General features: G+C 32.9%; 1 protein-coding gene across 1 annotated transcript in view; it reads left to right on the forward strand.

Moving 5' to 3' along the window:
* Positions 1 to 15855, forward strand: part of LOC150094600 (cell adhesion molecule Dscam1-like) — a 229002-nt gene that overhangs the window by 193859 nt on the left and 19288 nt on the right. The window contains exons 15-17 of the mRNA XM_090411601.1: positions 3151 to 3221; positions 5749 to 5986; positions 6111 to 6209. Of these exons, the coding sequence (XP_090267727.1) occupies positions 3151 to 3221; positions 5749 to 5986; positions 6111 to 6209 (408 nt within the window). The remainder of the gene's footprint in view (positions 1 to 3150; positions 3222 to 5748; positions 5987 to 6110; positions 6210 to 15855) is intronic.

Here is a 15855-nt window from a genome sequence, read left to right on the forward strand (position 1 = left end):
ACATTACAGGCAGAGTTAATACTATCAACAAGATTTACTCAAAATAACCACCATTAGCATCGATCACAGCTTCAATTCTGCTTCGGAACCTCGAACAAGCTGATGCTACAGTCTCCCTGGGAAGGGCCGCAAAAACTGTTTTAATTTTATCCATTAACTGGGCTTTTGTATTACTGGAAGTGCGATTGGTGTCTTTTTCAACTGCGCCCCATACAAAATAATCCATGGGGTTAAGGTCTGGGGAGTTTGGAGGCCAAACATTTGGACTGGTGAAGTCGTAGAAATTTTCAGACAACCATTTTTGACTTTTCCCAGAGGTGTGGCAAGGGGCCGAATCCTGCTGCCATACATACGGCCTACCATTGGCTACCCTTGTTATCCAGGGCTTGACTACAGTTAGCAACTCCACGAACAAAGCCCGAATTCCAATGCCAGGGTTCTTCAACACCTGTTCCTGCAGATTTGCGAGGAATTCTGCTGTACGAACGCAATCAGATCGTCTGCTAGGGATCTTTCTTCTTGCTGCATCCTCGTAGTCACCATTGCAAGTCTCTAGTTCATGCCTGATTGTTTTTACTGTATTCAGGGAGCATTGGGCAGCAGTCGTAATATCCTTATTTTGATGGCGGGCACGAATCATCATGATACAAGTTATTCTCTTCCATGATTCAGGTGGGTTCCAGCTATCCATCCTTTCTGACATCTTGTATATGAATGAAGAAGGGTCCAAACTTTTAAATGAAGAGAAGTGTGTGTTAATACATGTAACTTACGGAAAAATATAATTAATTATAAATATGTCAAATTTATCCCGAACACCCTGTATATATACTGGATATATGTATGAAACCAACATCTTACTTAATGTGAAACGTTAAACTTACAACCTCCACCCGTATATGCATTTCCAGTTAACAAAATATAATTCATTTTTAAAAACATTCTGAATTGTTTTATTCTCTTTCAAAGTGAATAATTTGTTTCTTATCTCCTATCTGAATACTAAGTTTGTTCTTTACGGAAATATACTTCAAAAATACAACATACATATGTATATTCAGACGACAGTCCTATTCTTCAAGTAGTCACTAAAATCGAAAGGAATATGTATTATATGTATTATTCATGAGGGTTAAAATTCCAAATAAAATTAATTTTAGTTTGTAATTAAATTTTGTTAATCAGTACTTACATATACTGCTAGGATGAACTTTGCTAAAAAAGGAACCGTTGCAAGCCTTGGTCTTATTACAGAACATCCTTAATTGCTGTTAAGGATGTGAGCACAGTCCGGATGGAGGATGACTGAAGAGAAATCTGAAGTTACGATTAATTAAATTTTATATAAAAACTATTCTTTCTTTTCTTAGTCCTAATGAAAGCAATACGTGAAACAGTTTTGATTCTGGGCATTGTTTTTTTTTCAGTAAATAAAAAGATGACTAATATGTTAGAGATTTTTCTGAACTTATGTTGCTACTTAGAAGGCTTGCAAGTTCTTAAAAAAAGTTTTACAGTTTCTGTTACCCTCAAAAGATTAATTGGAAGTGAGAAAGCAGACGGTTTTTATTGATCGCTTTTCTAACCCTTATTCTATGCCTCTATTCCTTCTGGCTTGGCTTGCACGGTGTAAACTTTGAACGTAGTTCTTGGCATCATACCAAACGCTGGGCAATAGTAACTTATTTCCAACTAATGCAGAACTCAACTATATGGGAAAGAAATGGATAGAAATAGCGATAATGGCCATTATTGCTGAAATTTCAGTGAAGAATGAACCGGCCAGAAACCTTAAAATAAGTGACTGGTACATATTACAAATGCATCCTATGTTATGATGAGAGTTTTTACAAGTTCAACTGAAATCTGCACTTTGACGTGATGGAAGAAATCTATTAAAACTTGCACAGATATTCTCAAATTCTGCGGTACAATGCTAGAAAACCCATTTTATTTATATCAGTATACTAAATACGATAAAAATAAAATCTAACTTGCTCTAAAAGGGAAAATAACAAATCCCACTTTGTACGTTTGGTTCACTGTGTGATATTCCAAGGATCTTTTACCGTAGTGACCATGGCTTGTATTACAAACTACAGTAGAAAGACAAAATGTATAGTGATATAAAAATTATACTTCAAATTTAGAAAAAAAGTTAAAAATTTGATGGAGAAGAAAGCAAAATAAAAGGTGAACATTTTTACTAGGTAGTGATAGACAGACATGGCTAAACATACCTAGTTTTTGGATGATAGGTCTCTTGGTCTAAATACAAAATAAACTTTTCTTCTAATAAAAAGGAGTAGCTCGATACTGCCATTACCTGTTATACTCATGAGTTCAACTGAGTCAACAAACCACAGCTTAGAGAAATTACTTGGAGGAATAAAATTTAATAGACTTTTTAGTAAACATTCCTTTGTGCATTTACAGACCAGTTAGTTGGTTTGGCGCCATCCAAATTAAACATTTGCTGGCATCTTTCTGTTTTTGCAAATTACATTGCCTGAGTCCTTCTCTTTCAAAATATTAGGAGCTTCCTGTATCTCATTCTGTAATGACGATGTCCTTTAAATAGAAAGATCTGGGTTTCGATCTCATTTAAGACTTAGATAATTTGATAAACGCTTGGTGGCCCAAAAAACATAGCAGTTAATAAGCATAACACACTGCCCTCATAGCTTGTGTTGCTTCGAATATGATTCAAAATACCACAACCCCATTTCCTTGTAGTCCTGTTCAATCCGAAGTAATTCTAATTAAACTTGATTCGGTTGTTAGTACTGGACAGCCGATAGCAGTTAATTGAGTCTTAAATAGAGAAATAGTCTGAATAGTGTATTTGTACATACTGTTTACATTTTGTGCTTCCTCTCAGAAACGCGGGTGTTTCATCATAAATAGGTAACCGTCTAAAACAACACATGCATTTGAGAGAGACAATAAATTACCCTCATCACCCCAGTTGCTTCCACCCTATCATAAATAATTATTTCACTCTGTGCTGCGCGACGACAAATTAAACTCGGTCATTCCCAAGCGACTCCAACGTTAACTTTTCCTTACTTCATAGCATCAATATCCACAAAAGATCATAAATATAAAATCAATTTGTGCAATTAATTAAAATTTTGTTTTTATTTACAGCACCTCGAGAGACGCCTAGGAATGTCAGAGCAGTAGCAATTTCATCCAATGTAATAAACGTTTCTTGGCAGGTGGGTGAAAATTAGTTATTTTTTTACTTACATGTATTTCAGAAAATTCATTTCATAAAGAAGTTAATGCATTTCTCCTCGTTATTTTTACATAGTTAATCTACAGAGGTTGAGTTGTAATGGGAAAAAAAAACACACCAAAAGCTGGGTTCGAATCACGTCAGCTGTATATAGCGGTACAACAGCCTTTGGAAACAAGTTGATAAAATATATACACACACATACAGTTGTCTTGTTAAAACAAGAAAATATTACATAATTCGTCATTATATTAGCTAAGTGAACGAAAGTTAAAAGTACGAGTGGATAGAGAAATTACAGCATTAACAGAGAGAAATATTCAAAAGATAATAATAGTTGATAAGGAAATTAAATCGCAGATATCAGTACTATTTCTTCGAGGATCCCTCAACTCCCGCATTACTTAGTCCGATTTGGATTATACTTGTACTGTAATTCTCCTGCTAAGCCTTGATTCTCCTGCCTTCATTTCTTGATTTCCTGTCGACAACGCGCTCACGACCTGAGTTTGTTTTGAGTTCTCGAATAGCCCCTGAAAACCGACTAGTTTGAAGCCATTCTTAAGTTCAGCGAAAGGAAAAACACTATTACTTTAGGAAAAAAAGTCAGACGAAAAGTCGTTTCTTTTTATATTGTGATGCAGATGCAACCAGGAGGTATAAATAGCACACCCTTCATAAACGATCATAATGCTGTCAAGAGGTATTTCATTTACTTAAATTTACTAGGATGTTATTTTTCATTAAAACTTCTACTAAAATATACAAACGTGTTGGGAAGTATGGTGAGACCGGACATCAAAATGTTACAATTTTGTGTTTCAGCCTTCTCGCAGCTGTTAGAAATATCGTTCATGACGCTGGCTTGTTATATTTGTTTAGTTCTATGAATATCAGGAATTCGAAAGGTTCTTCAGTTAACAGAAAACAAAATTCCACACGCATTCTAGTCCACTGAATCTGGAGCAGTTGATATTAGTGGGATATTTCGCAGTGTTTGACCACATGGCATACATTTTAACTCAACGTACAAGTTCTGTCTACGTGGTCTAAATACATATTGGAGTCAGAAATGGTTTACTACTCATCATTATAACGCTAATTACGGATATAGACCATACTGATCTGCTCTAGTCTCCATTATCCGTCAAATATCCTCTTTTGAGATCTACCCTTCTTTCGAAATGGTTTATATTTTATTAATTGTTTAGGATACGGGTGTTGGCCATTTGGTTAACATGTTCTGTCCAAGTTTGTTCGTAATTGTTCAGTTTTTCTTCTACCGATTTTATTTTTAGTTTTTTTTTTTTTTAATGTCTTCATTCTTTTTGTCTAATAATCTGTGCTTTGCAGTTCTTCTCATGAATCTCATTTTACTTGTTTTTATTCTTTAGTTTGTTTATTGCCCAAATTTAGCTTCCATTTAATAATATAGGTACTGCTAAAGCACATTTTCAAGCGTGTTTCCTGTTGTACAATAATTGGATTGAGCGTTCTATTTATCAGGTCTATAATCTGAAATTTTACTCCTTCATTTTGATATCTCTCCTTCATTGTGATATTTCACATCCAATATAATTGAAATTATTTATCTGTTCTATTAATTTATTAATACATATTTCACTTCAAACTGCAGGTTGTTCACAAAATACCATTGTTTTAGTTTTATCTATGGATATTTCATTCCAATCTGTTCTACTATAACGTTTAAATTATATATTGCTCTTTGTAAATTGGCTTCTTTATCTGATATTATTACCTCATCTGCAAATAACAGCGGTTTTTTTTTTTTTTGTTATTCCAAGAAATTTCTATACCTGGGTTATTTAAGGTGTTCCACTGTATATTTCATTAATATAAATACTAAAGAGTTGGTGATAGAGGACATCCCTGTATTACTCCTTGGTTTATAGATTGTTTTTTTAAACATTTTTTTTCATTTATTTTTTATTTCATTATCTTTGTATATATATTCAATATTGCATATAGTAAAATATTAGAGATTTATTCTTTGTAATATATCAAACAGTACATATCTTTTCACTTTCTCGAATGCCTTTTCATAATCTATAAACAAAATATGAGTTTCTAAATTAAATTCTCTTTTTTTCTTTATAAGTAGTTTTAAACATAAAACTGCATCCATTGTACAGCATCCTTTCCAATATCTATTTTGACATTCTGATATTTTTTCACCGTATATTTTCAATTTTTCATTAAGTATTCTACTATATTTTTGTAGCATGTATTCAAAAAAACAATTACCTCTGTAATTAGCAGGTTTACTTGTATCTGTTTTTTTAAATATAGGTATTGAATATAGCTTTACTACTCTATTACTTATAATCCCAGGCATATTCATTTTATACCATATAACAACAAAGTGGTGCTGTCATTGTCTTACACAGCGGTTGTGTATAATCAATTATTCATCGCGATTGATGTGTTTTGTTACCTCTAGCATTTCAGTAAGCCTGTTAACAAATATTGTTTCATTTTTTCAACAGGAACCAGCGATTAACGATGACGTCGGTCGAATAGATGGATATTATGTGGGCTACAAAATGCACGGATCAATAACACCTTACGTTTTTAAGACTGTGGAAATCTCAGAATTTCCCAAGTATGAAGTTCAACTAAGTAACCTTAATAGGTCAACTGAATACAGCATCGTAGTTCAAGCTTTCAACACCAGAGGTGCTGGTCCACCATCTGATGAAGTTCTTGTGCAGACCTTGCAGTATGGTAGTTAATATATATTCAATTATATAACCCTTTTCTTTACAATATTTAGCTCTAAATACTTCATTTACAATTCAAAATACCATGCTTACGATAAGGCGGACATTATGTGTTTTTTTCGTTTCAGATCGTCCGGGTGTACCTGTCACAAAAACATTCTTCACAACGTCCAACACAATTAAGTTATCTTGGGAACAGGGTAGTTTTCACGCCGCACCCATCTCAGGTATTTATGTTGCTTGCTCCGTTTATTAATTTCTAGCTTATTACTTAATTAAATTTAATACGCTTAACTTATTAGATAATGACTACGCACCATGTAAAAGAGATGCATTCTCATGCGTATTGTTATACTCATTGAATGAGCCATGTGAAGTACGATCATGTTTCTCCAGATTTAGATTTATGGAACCCTTATTACAAATAACCTTAGAAATCACTGTCAAATTAATGTAATTCGTAAAACAAATATGTTTATATCAAAATGTTTTGGAAGAATCAAAGTGCATACGTATAATTTAATATTCCTGGCGTTTAATGAAATATCCTTAGATAGAAATACGTCTAACTTTATCTTTGTACTTCGCATTTATAACTAAGTGCAGAAATCTAAGTATACATCATAAGTCTGCTTGCAGATGATAACAGTTGTTCACTTTATTCCATTAATTTATAATACCAAGGCTTTGGCCATCCTATTTCTGATTAGTCATGATAAAAAAAAAACAGATAATTTTCTAAATACCGTATAACCTCTCGGTAATTCCAAGAAATTTTTATATCTTATGTACTATACATTCTTCTTGAATTATCTGTAGGTTCGCTATTGTTCCAATTAACACTGATTTCAATGAAATTGTATTACTTACAGAATACCATTTCGTTGGTGAAATATAAAATTTATTCGGGGATTCTGCTCAAATCATATTTTATTTTACTTCTCGTATTACGAGGCAGTATTCTATTTATTTTTATTATATTTCGATGTGTAATAATTTACATATTATTGTTACATTGTGTAATAACAAACAAATCTTCCATTGGCCTTTCTATTTTCCATGGATTTGGAGGCAAAAAATAATTTCTGCTATAAATTTTGGAAATCGGTAAGCAGTTAGTATTCACCCTTCATCACATTTATAGTTGAAGTCATTTTACTCATGTTTTTTAGAATATGAGTAACAACAGTATAGTGCATATGACACTTGCTGCAATCCAATGTGTCAAACCGAGCTCGTATTAATATGATAAAGATTGCATGTTCTATGGTAGAATTTTAGAGTTACAAGGTTAAAATTCTAAGTTTCTGGGATTGCTGGAAACCCAACAACGTCGACTAACTAGGGAAACAGACTAAAATGCATACGAATGTTCCACATGTTGGAAGAAGAACAATAATGCTGTTTCTTTTGAATTCTAGCGTCAAAGAAATTCCACGAGCTTACATATATTATCACTGTATTTTGTTTGTTTTCTGGATCAAGATATATTTGAAAATGTTTCTTCAAAAAATGTATAATTTCAAAATCCTCACTTTCCTCTACTCTTTTTTCCAATTTTACTCACATTCTACCTTTCTTTTTCTTTTCTCTTGGAATCCTTTTTGGTATAATTGGAAGAATGTAACATGTCGTTTGATTGTAAAGATCTAGGTTCGATTCCCGTCAAGGATATGAGATACATTATAGGTCTTGGCAATCGAAGCTGGGAGTTGTCGGCCTCACGCATAAATGGCAGTGTGTTTTTCTCCAAGAAAGCAGATTTCTTTTTGAAAAACTGGATTTTCAATTAAAATCTTTACCTAAATAGATAATTTTGTTCGCATCCTTTCCTTTAATCATCGTGTATGTTCTGGGTTTGAAATGATCTCTTCCAGTGATATCCGCCTACTGGGGCACTTATTTCTACGCCTGTTATATACATAACAGGCGTAGTACTGACTATTTTGTAATCGACACATGCAGGATTGGTTAAACCAATGGAACATCGGTGCGTGTTGCCGATGTAATTGACAGCCGCAACGTTGATGAACGTCTCACTATTGTTCAAAGGGATGAAGAATTTTTAAGATGATGCGGAAATTATTCATTTTCTTGAACGATATCTAGAGGCATTATAAAAAATATTTATATTTTTATTAAAATATTATATTTTAATAAAAGTAAAATATTTTTATTTTAATATGTTGAATGCAGTGCTGACATTACCTTAAGATATTAGGAAGCGAATGTCCTAAAGCTCTTGACCTAGTACATCTAACTGTTGTTTTCTGTATAGTCATTATGCCGTGTTTTCCTCGCTGAGGCCTGAAGTAATAGAATGAACGAATCTTTAACCGAATTACCCTCATTAAGTGTACTTCAAAGGTCATTCAAAATTAATACCTTTGGTAAATTCAGAACTAGTTGTTTCACTGCATTCTGTCTAAAACAGCCGAAGCCAGTTTTCTTTTCTGCGAGTCATTTCCTGTTTTTCTTTTTGTATTATTTCTATCGCTACATAATTCCCTAAGAGAATTAGCATGCGAGTATTAGTATCAACAAGGTAAGTTTCACTAGCAAACTATTTTTAAACAGTGTTATGCAATCATATTCCCACTCATATAAGGAAGACGTTTTACATTTCGGTTGATGGCAAGATTATTTGCTTATGGACTGAAAACGTTTGTCATGGTAATTCATAAACTCTTTACTATATATTAATAACAACATATCTGTGATTATAAATTATATATGAAAGGGACGTAAATTGTAATCATTTACAATTTCAATTCAGTTTATTCTGCACTTCAGTTTGCGGACAGTTTCGTTAAACATTGTGACGCGGCATATAAATATCTTTGTATAGGTGTATGTATTTGATTATTAGCTGCATGTATTGTTATATAAAAATTAGCATTATCGGCGCATTTGGGAAAGAAAGAAGTCAAGACCTGTGATGTTATTTTTGGATAGTAAAACATTGCTATTACCGCGAAACCACAGGAGAATATTAAAATTACGTGTTTTTATTGCATAATATAATTTATATTCGCTTGATCCTAACCTTTACCCTGTATATCTTGCCGATTATAAATAAAATCTTTTGAAGGCATACGTGCGAGGAGTAAGATTATTTTAAACTATTTCACAGAGGACAAGCTAAAAAACCACGTTCACTACGGTACAGGTACTTCGAAAATATGTACCTGTAGAAAATATACTTAGTTGATAGAAAATATACTTTATTGTTTTCAGTCAACAGCGTAATCATCAGTGACGTCATTCAGTAGCATAATCACTAGTACACACGTAACTCATTTTCATTTTAATCTCATAATTTAAAGCACTACATATTATTAATTTGGGCAGTAGCCTCATGGTGGAATAAAGCATAATACTGATATTCCATTTGAATAAAAGACCTACGATCTTTTATGGTACATTCCTAATATTTGCTTTTTGTAGTCATACGTATTTAAGATTTTTTTTTTTTTTTTTTTGCAATGTTCTCAGTGAATAAACAAAGTGTCCAGGACATCTATGGTCTTTATTATTGTAACCTTTTAAGATTCCTCGGTCTCACAACATTATATTAAACTACTGTGTTCACTGAAAGTAGGATCTTGTGAGGAGGCACGTCAAAATCTGTAAACGAAGTCATCGTGGAAAAATAGGCGTGGTATCTCTTACTTGCGTTACTGTCGTTTGCTTATACAAATGAATAGTTTCTATATGAGAATAATATTTTTGTGACAAATTATCGGTTATTATTGATGATAAAGAACTTCATATCAGCAGTATTTATCAAAGAATATTTAATACGTAATATTCGTCGTTTCTTTTTCGTTTCCGTGCTGATGACATAAAGATTCTCCTTGAAGTGTACCCTCTCTATTTACCAATGTGAAATGATCCATTACCGATCGCATTATTAACCTTAATCTTGGTGTAGTAAATCAGATAGATAGTCAGAGAGAACAATTCGCTATACATGCAAAATAACAAAGACGATTATTTATACTCATAGTGTAATACTAGGATTCTTATGTGTAGTCTACCATTACTGTTGGAAAGTTTCTTTTTCTTTTTTTTTTTGATGCTGTTCCAATTAAACTGGACATCCTAATATGGTATTACTGTCTGAACTCTAATAAATAAAAAAAAATGTATTTTGAGCGCTAAATCTATTTTAAAGTACAGCGATCTGGTTTGATCGTTGTCTCAGCACAAATATTTCATCCTACTCAGCAAAACGTCTTGATTTATACAGTCTCGGACAGTTGATTGCTGACCCTTCAGAAAGTAAAGAGGCTACGCTATCATTCTGCGTAGAGTATAGGGATAAAAAAAGAGGTATTGTCAGACATGACTAAGCTTAGGACAACTATTTGCGAATGTCATAAAATGATAGTGTATGTGACAGTAATATTAATGATAAAAATGCTGTTGAGGTGAATCAGTCTTGCTCTTGTCGTTATTTTGTTGCCGGTTAGTATAACAATCGTTTCTGATATTATTTTATTACCAAAAAAAAGGACACCGACGAATTAATAATCGTTTTCATAAATGATCTAAAGCAGCCTCATCTTAATTTAATGATCTATCTTGTCAGTAACAAAAGCTGCTTTAAATGGCTAAAGTGCTATAAAATATTACTATATCTTGTTCACTGATATGCAAATTTCCTTAATTCACTTAAAATGCTTTTCTCTCCATTACTAAAAGCATTACCTCCTCCACTTTCCAATGATAATACCTTTTGATTTGAATTCCGTTTCAGTCGTAATAAAAGTGGAATATTTATAATAGCCTTTCAAAAACGATGAATCAGCGGTGTCACAAAGAAGTGGCATGATTCCCCCCCCTTTTTTTTTCAATACAGAACCGGTCATAGAACATAAATAACTGACATAAAAATCTTCAGTATCTCTTGCACCAGTTATTATTCCTTCGTTGCATCATAAATGAACACTTGCCCGGCGCATTCAGGAGGACATCGCAGCAAAATTGTTCTTCGATTAGAAAGACCTACATTCGAAGAAACTTAATGAGAGCTTTTCAGATGAAGGCGAATTACTTTGATAATGACTGGTTATTATCAGAGTAATATTAAATAAAATCTATAATAGAAGATTGCAGGATGTCCATGCGGATCAGTCTTAATTTCAATCAGATCATTTTTACAAAATGATTTGAATTCATATTAATCACTCCCTAACAGAATACTGACTATAATGAAAATTAGTATTTAGGATCCCCATTAAACTTTGCCGAATCCTGTTAATTTTAGGTTAATTCAATCCATTTATAGCCACAAAATAATATTTATAAGGTAATATCCCCAAACCGGTTGAAGTTTAATAAAAACGCGTTATAGCTTTTGATGTGAATTTTCATATTTTTAAAATAAACGTACAACTGTTTGAATATTGTGAATTTCCCATAAACTTTATTGTGTTCGAGAAAGTCGTGAGTCGAATTAACCTTGAATGAGAGTAAATGAAATGTTTATTATATCAAAACTTTCGAAGATCTTCGTAGTGTGATGTGTATTTAGCACCGTACACTGCATTAGTTTTTAGTCAGTACTTATGAATCGTGAAACATGTTTTATTTTCGTTATAAAGACGTTTTTATTAGCAAAAATGACTAAATGGTATGGTCATAATTCCTCCTGACGTAATGGAATTCAGTGAAATTTTGTATATTTTAATGTTAATCTAACTATTGAAAGGTGAAGTTTAATCATGCTTATTAATGTTATATAGCGCATGTGTGGGATAAAAGTTAGATAATCCATAAATCCTGATCTAGATAACAAACATGGAATTTTCTTCAATCTATTTGGGACCTCTGATAAGAAGTGTGGAGGAGATCCGAAGTGTGTGTGTGGGGGGGGATTTCTACCCTCATACGATTCAAATCCACCGTTGAGAGTAGATACACTATCCGTTAGGCCGACATTTCGTTAGCCTAATTTTATAATCATTATTAAAATTGGTCATATCAATTGGGAATACCGGAATGTTCATTAAAATGAAATTATGTGGAATATATTCTAAAACAGCTCTATATTCAAAAGTGTAAAAAGTGGTGTCTATACATAAATATCAAGAAACTGGCATCGTTATAAATGTCTACAGTCATATCCTTCGTTGTTAATTTTACCTCCGTTGTAGAAATTTCGTCTTGTTTTGAAGGCGAATAAAAAAAAAAACATTTCAAATTCAAAAAAGATTATTTCCAACTGATATAGTTCTAATCATGACAACATTTGTTCCCTGCTTGTTTTATGACAACATAAATGCTGGTGAAAGGCCAAGCCCTAATTTATCGAAAGCAACATTATGTAACATAAAAATCGTTCTGATAACTGATAATGTGGAAACATTACTGAATTCCTTTGTCTCAACAGGAGCCAACTGACGTGATATTAATCAACCGAACAACCCATATATGTCAGAGCATTAATGGAATGGTTGTTCATTAGTTCTTATGATGGAAAGGTGTTGAATTATTGATGGTTCAGCCTTGGTGCTTATCACATATCTTGGGTCGTTCCCAGCAGTTAGGCTAAATAACCGAAACAGGAAATGCCCTTCTGATGTGCTTATTTCGAAAAGATGGTATCTTTCGACAAAATTCAAAAGGGTATTGACTATATGGTTTTGAACTGCTTTCTTTTATGGAAGGACGCCAGGAGTTGTCAACCCGGTTAAGGGATAAAGACACAAAGGTTTAAATTTTTACATTTTATACAGTGATAATTACATATTTACTGAATATAGGATTATTAAAGTTTTAAATTTCCTCTCCGAAACTTGGGAAATGTTGGGATCTTTTACAGACTTTGTTTCAATGAATAAGAAATTTACGAGTTTCACGCAGGATGAAATTCTTCCAACGTAATGATAAAGGAAACGGAAAATTTATATCTTCCAAGTAGGATGGATATGTTTAACTCGTTGCCAACTACGAGTATACTCGTAGTTCGTAGATGAGCTTCACAAGTCAACTACAAGTATACTCGTATGTTGATTTATCGACCTCCTATGCCAAACACGAGTTAACCCTTAGTATAATTACCTTATTTGGACCCTTGGATTCTGAATAAAGCGGAGAGCACGTCTGGGGGCTTGGTAGAAGGGAAATAATTTCAACTAAAATATAGTATATTATGTATGTGCCTCAGAAGCCAACTACGAAGATACTCGTATGTCGATTACCAACCTCCTATGCTATGCCAAGCGCGAGTTAATCCGTAGTATAACACGTAATTTGTAAATCAATTTGAAACTAATAAAATCAATAAAATAAGAAACCAATCAATAAAATAAAAAATCAATCAATAAAATATCTGAAATTTCAAATGATACTTCCCAAGTTAATCTGCTGCAGAAAGATAACCTGCGAACTAATATGAAAATGAATCACTGGTAGGTAGTGAGGCGAACTTTTTTCCACTAGCCAATATGTCGAAATCATTTTTAAAAATACGGAATATTTTTAAACTCTCGCTCGCTCGCGCGCGCGCGCACGCACACACACACACGCACACTCACATTCACCAATAATATATAGCAACGCTTTTTATTCAGTTTCAATTTTATTTATTTATATGCTAATAAACTTAAGGCCATATTTTTAGATAACTGTATTTTAGGTGATGTTAGGTTGCTAAATAAATTTAAAACCAGCAGAAAATCTGTTCACTGGATCAACTACTTACTAGACAGAAGATAACCTTGAGACGTTTTTTTTTTAATCTCCTTTAAAATTTGATTACAGTAATACCTTACGTAACAACGCTTCGCTTTACGATAGTTCGCTCATACGATGATTCTCAATTATGACCAATGTTTATTTTACGACATTCTCTCATATACAACGGTTTTGGCGACAAGACGCTACGCTACCGTGAATGAATTGACTGATGCAGTTTATTTACGTAACTGCTCGCTATATTTCTCTGTTTTAGTGTTTCTCTGTGAATTATTGTTAATAATATTAGATAAAATTTATAGTAAGGATGCTGTTGCTTCCTCTGAAAAGAAGACGCGTAAACCTGTTAGCATTGCATGCTAAGATAAAATCATTAAATTTAGTGACGATGGTGTATCGAGCTCTGAGATAGATTGCGGGTTAAACTTGCTTCCCACCACTAAGTGGCGCACCCAGGGGGAATAGGGGCCTTGCTCCCCCCCAAAGAAAAAAGAAAAAAACACTAAAAAATTTTCCAAAAAATTTTTTCCTAATTAAAATTCTTCCTTTTTTTTATTTATGTTGTGTTGTGTCTTCTATTTCTATACTACTTATGAATTAGCGATCATTGCAGGTGCTCAGTCGTATGCGATGCGTAGTGTGTATTCTCAAATCGTCTACTCAACTCCCCTCCCCCCCCAAGATGAAATCCTGAGTGCGGTGCTGAAGTTGTTAGAAACAAAAATAAAGTGAAAAGCTACACTAGTTAATACTGCAGTTACTCGTAAACGTGACACTTACTAACGAAATGGAAAAACTTTTAATAGTGTAGATTGATGATAAACTGGCTAGCTTACGCCCAGCTATTCACAATAACTTTTCCGTTTGCGAGAAAAGATTCTAAATTCTTCGTTTGCATATCTTGAAGTAAATAAATGCTTTATTTACATCATTTACACACACACATGCTGCTTAAAAATATTATTAAACTAACTATATTTGACAAGTGGGAAAACAAAGGCAGTGATTTGCTATACGATGGTGGTCTGGAATCTAAAGTCGTATGACCGAGGTACGTCTGCATTTCTTGAAATATTCAAGTATTCAAAAAAAAATAAATTAAAAAAAACATTAATTAATAAACATGTAGAATAAAATTATAAATTAATAAAATTGAAATTATAAAATATTAAAAAAGTTTATACTCCCCAAAATCCTTGAATTACCGAAATGAATCGACATAAGTATGAACTCATGTTAAAAAAAGTAATTTATTACTATTTTATAAATGTAATATTCATTTGGAAAAGTTGGGTTGGGTGTCAAATGCACACACATTAGACACGCTAAATATATACGGATTGTTTCAAATAGTCATACCGAGTACAGTAAAGGCTGTGTATCATGTTTGGAACCTAATAATGTATCACCTTCCCAATAAAGGTCATCACATGACTAAACTCTTCCATTATTCAACTTAAATTGCTGCATTTCATGTCCACCAATTTGCACTTACAACCTTATAAATTAAGTACACTGAACACAGCACTGTTTACTATCCATTAACTCGATAATTGTATTCTTAATTAACTCCAGGCATCAACTTTTCATTGCAACCCTATCGCAAGCTTCCGCTTTCCGCAGTTTGCACTAAATGACTAAATCATTTGTTAGCAACCTGGAGAATTTCTTGTCTCGTGCGCAGTCAACCGAGTAAGCAGATGTCTTTTATGGTAAATATGTCATAGAGGTTTATAAATAATTACATAAATGCATTGTTAATTTGTGTGTATGACAAATATTTCATCAATCTTGGTTCTTCCTACAGAAAAACAGAATATGCTTGAGGTAAATCTGAAAGATGTATTGCAGCATAAAATGTTTAAAATGAATTATATGTGACTAAGTAGCCAACAACAGGAGCATCGGTTAAATGAATTATTAAAGTATATATACAAAGTCGCAACGAGGATAGATGGATTAACTATTCAGGGGCCATAGGTTTCGTATTAAAAAATAATACATACTTGTGGATCATCAATGAAAATTTGAGAGCAATGTATGTGGTCCATGCGCTAGTTTGCCCATCCAAAGTAAGTTGTGAATAAAAAAGTCGATATTTGTATAAAATATTTATCACGAACAGAATTTTTTAAAGATCGTTTAAAACAAATATTTGAAAAATGATTT

The sequence above is a fragment of the Typopeltis vanoorti genome, chromosome 21 (genome assembly GCF_054136105.1).
Source record: "Typopeltis vanoorti isolate ZY-2024b chromosome 21, IOZ_Tvanoo_1.0, whole genome shotgun sequence".
Taxonomy (NCBI): Eukaryota; Metazoa; Arthropoda; class Arachnida; order Uropygi; family Thelyphonidae; genus Typopeltis; species Typopeltis vanoorti.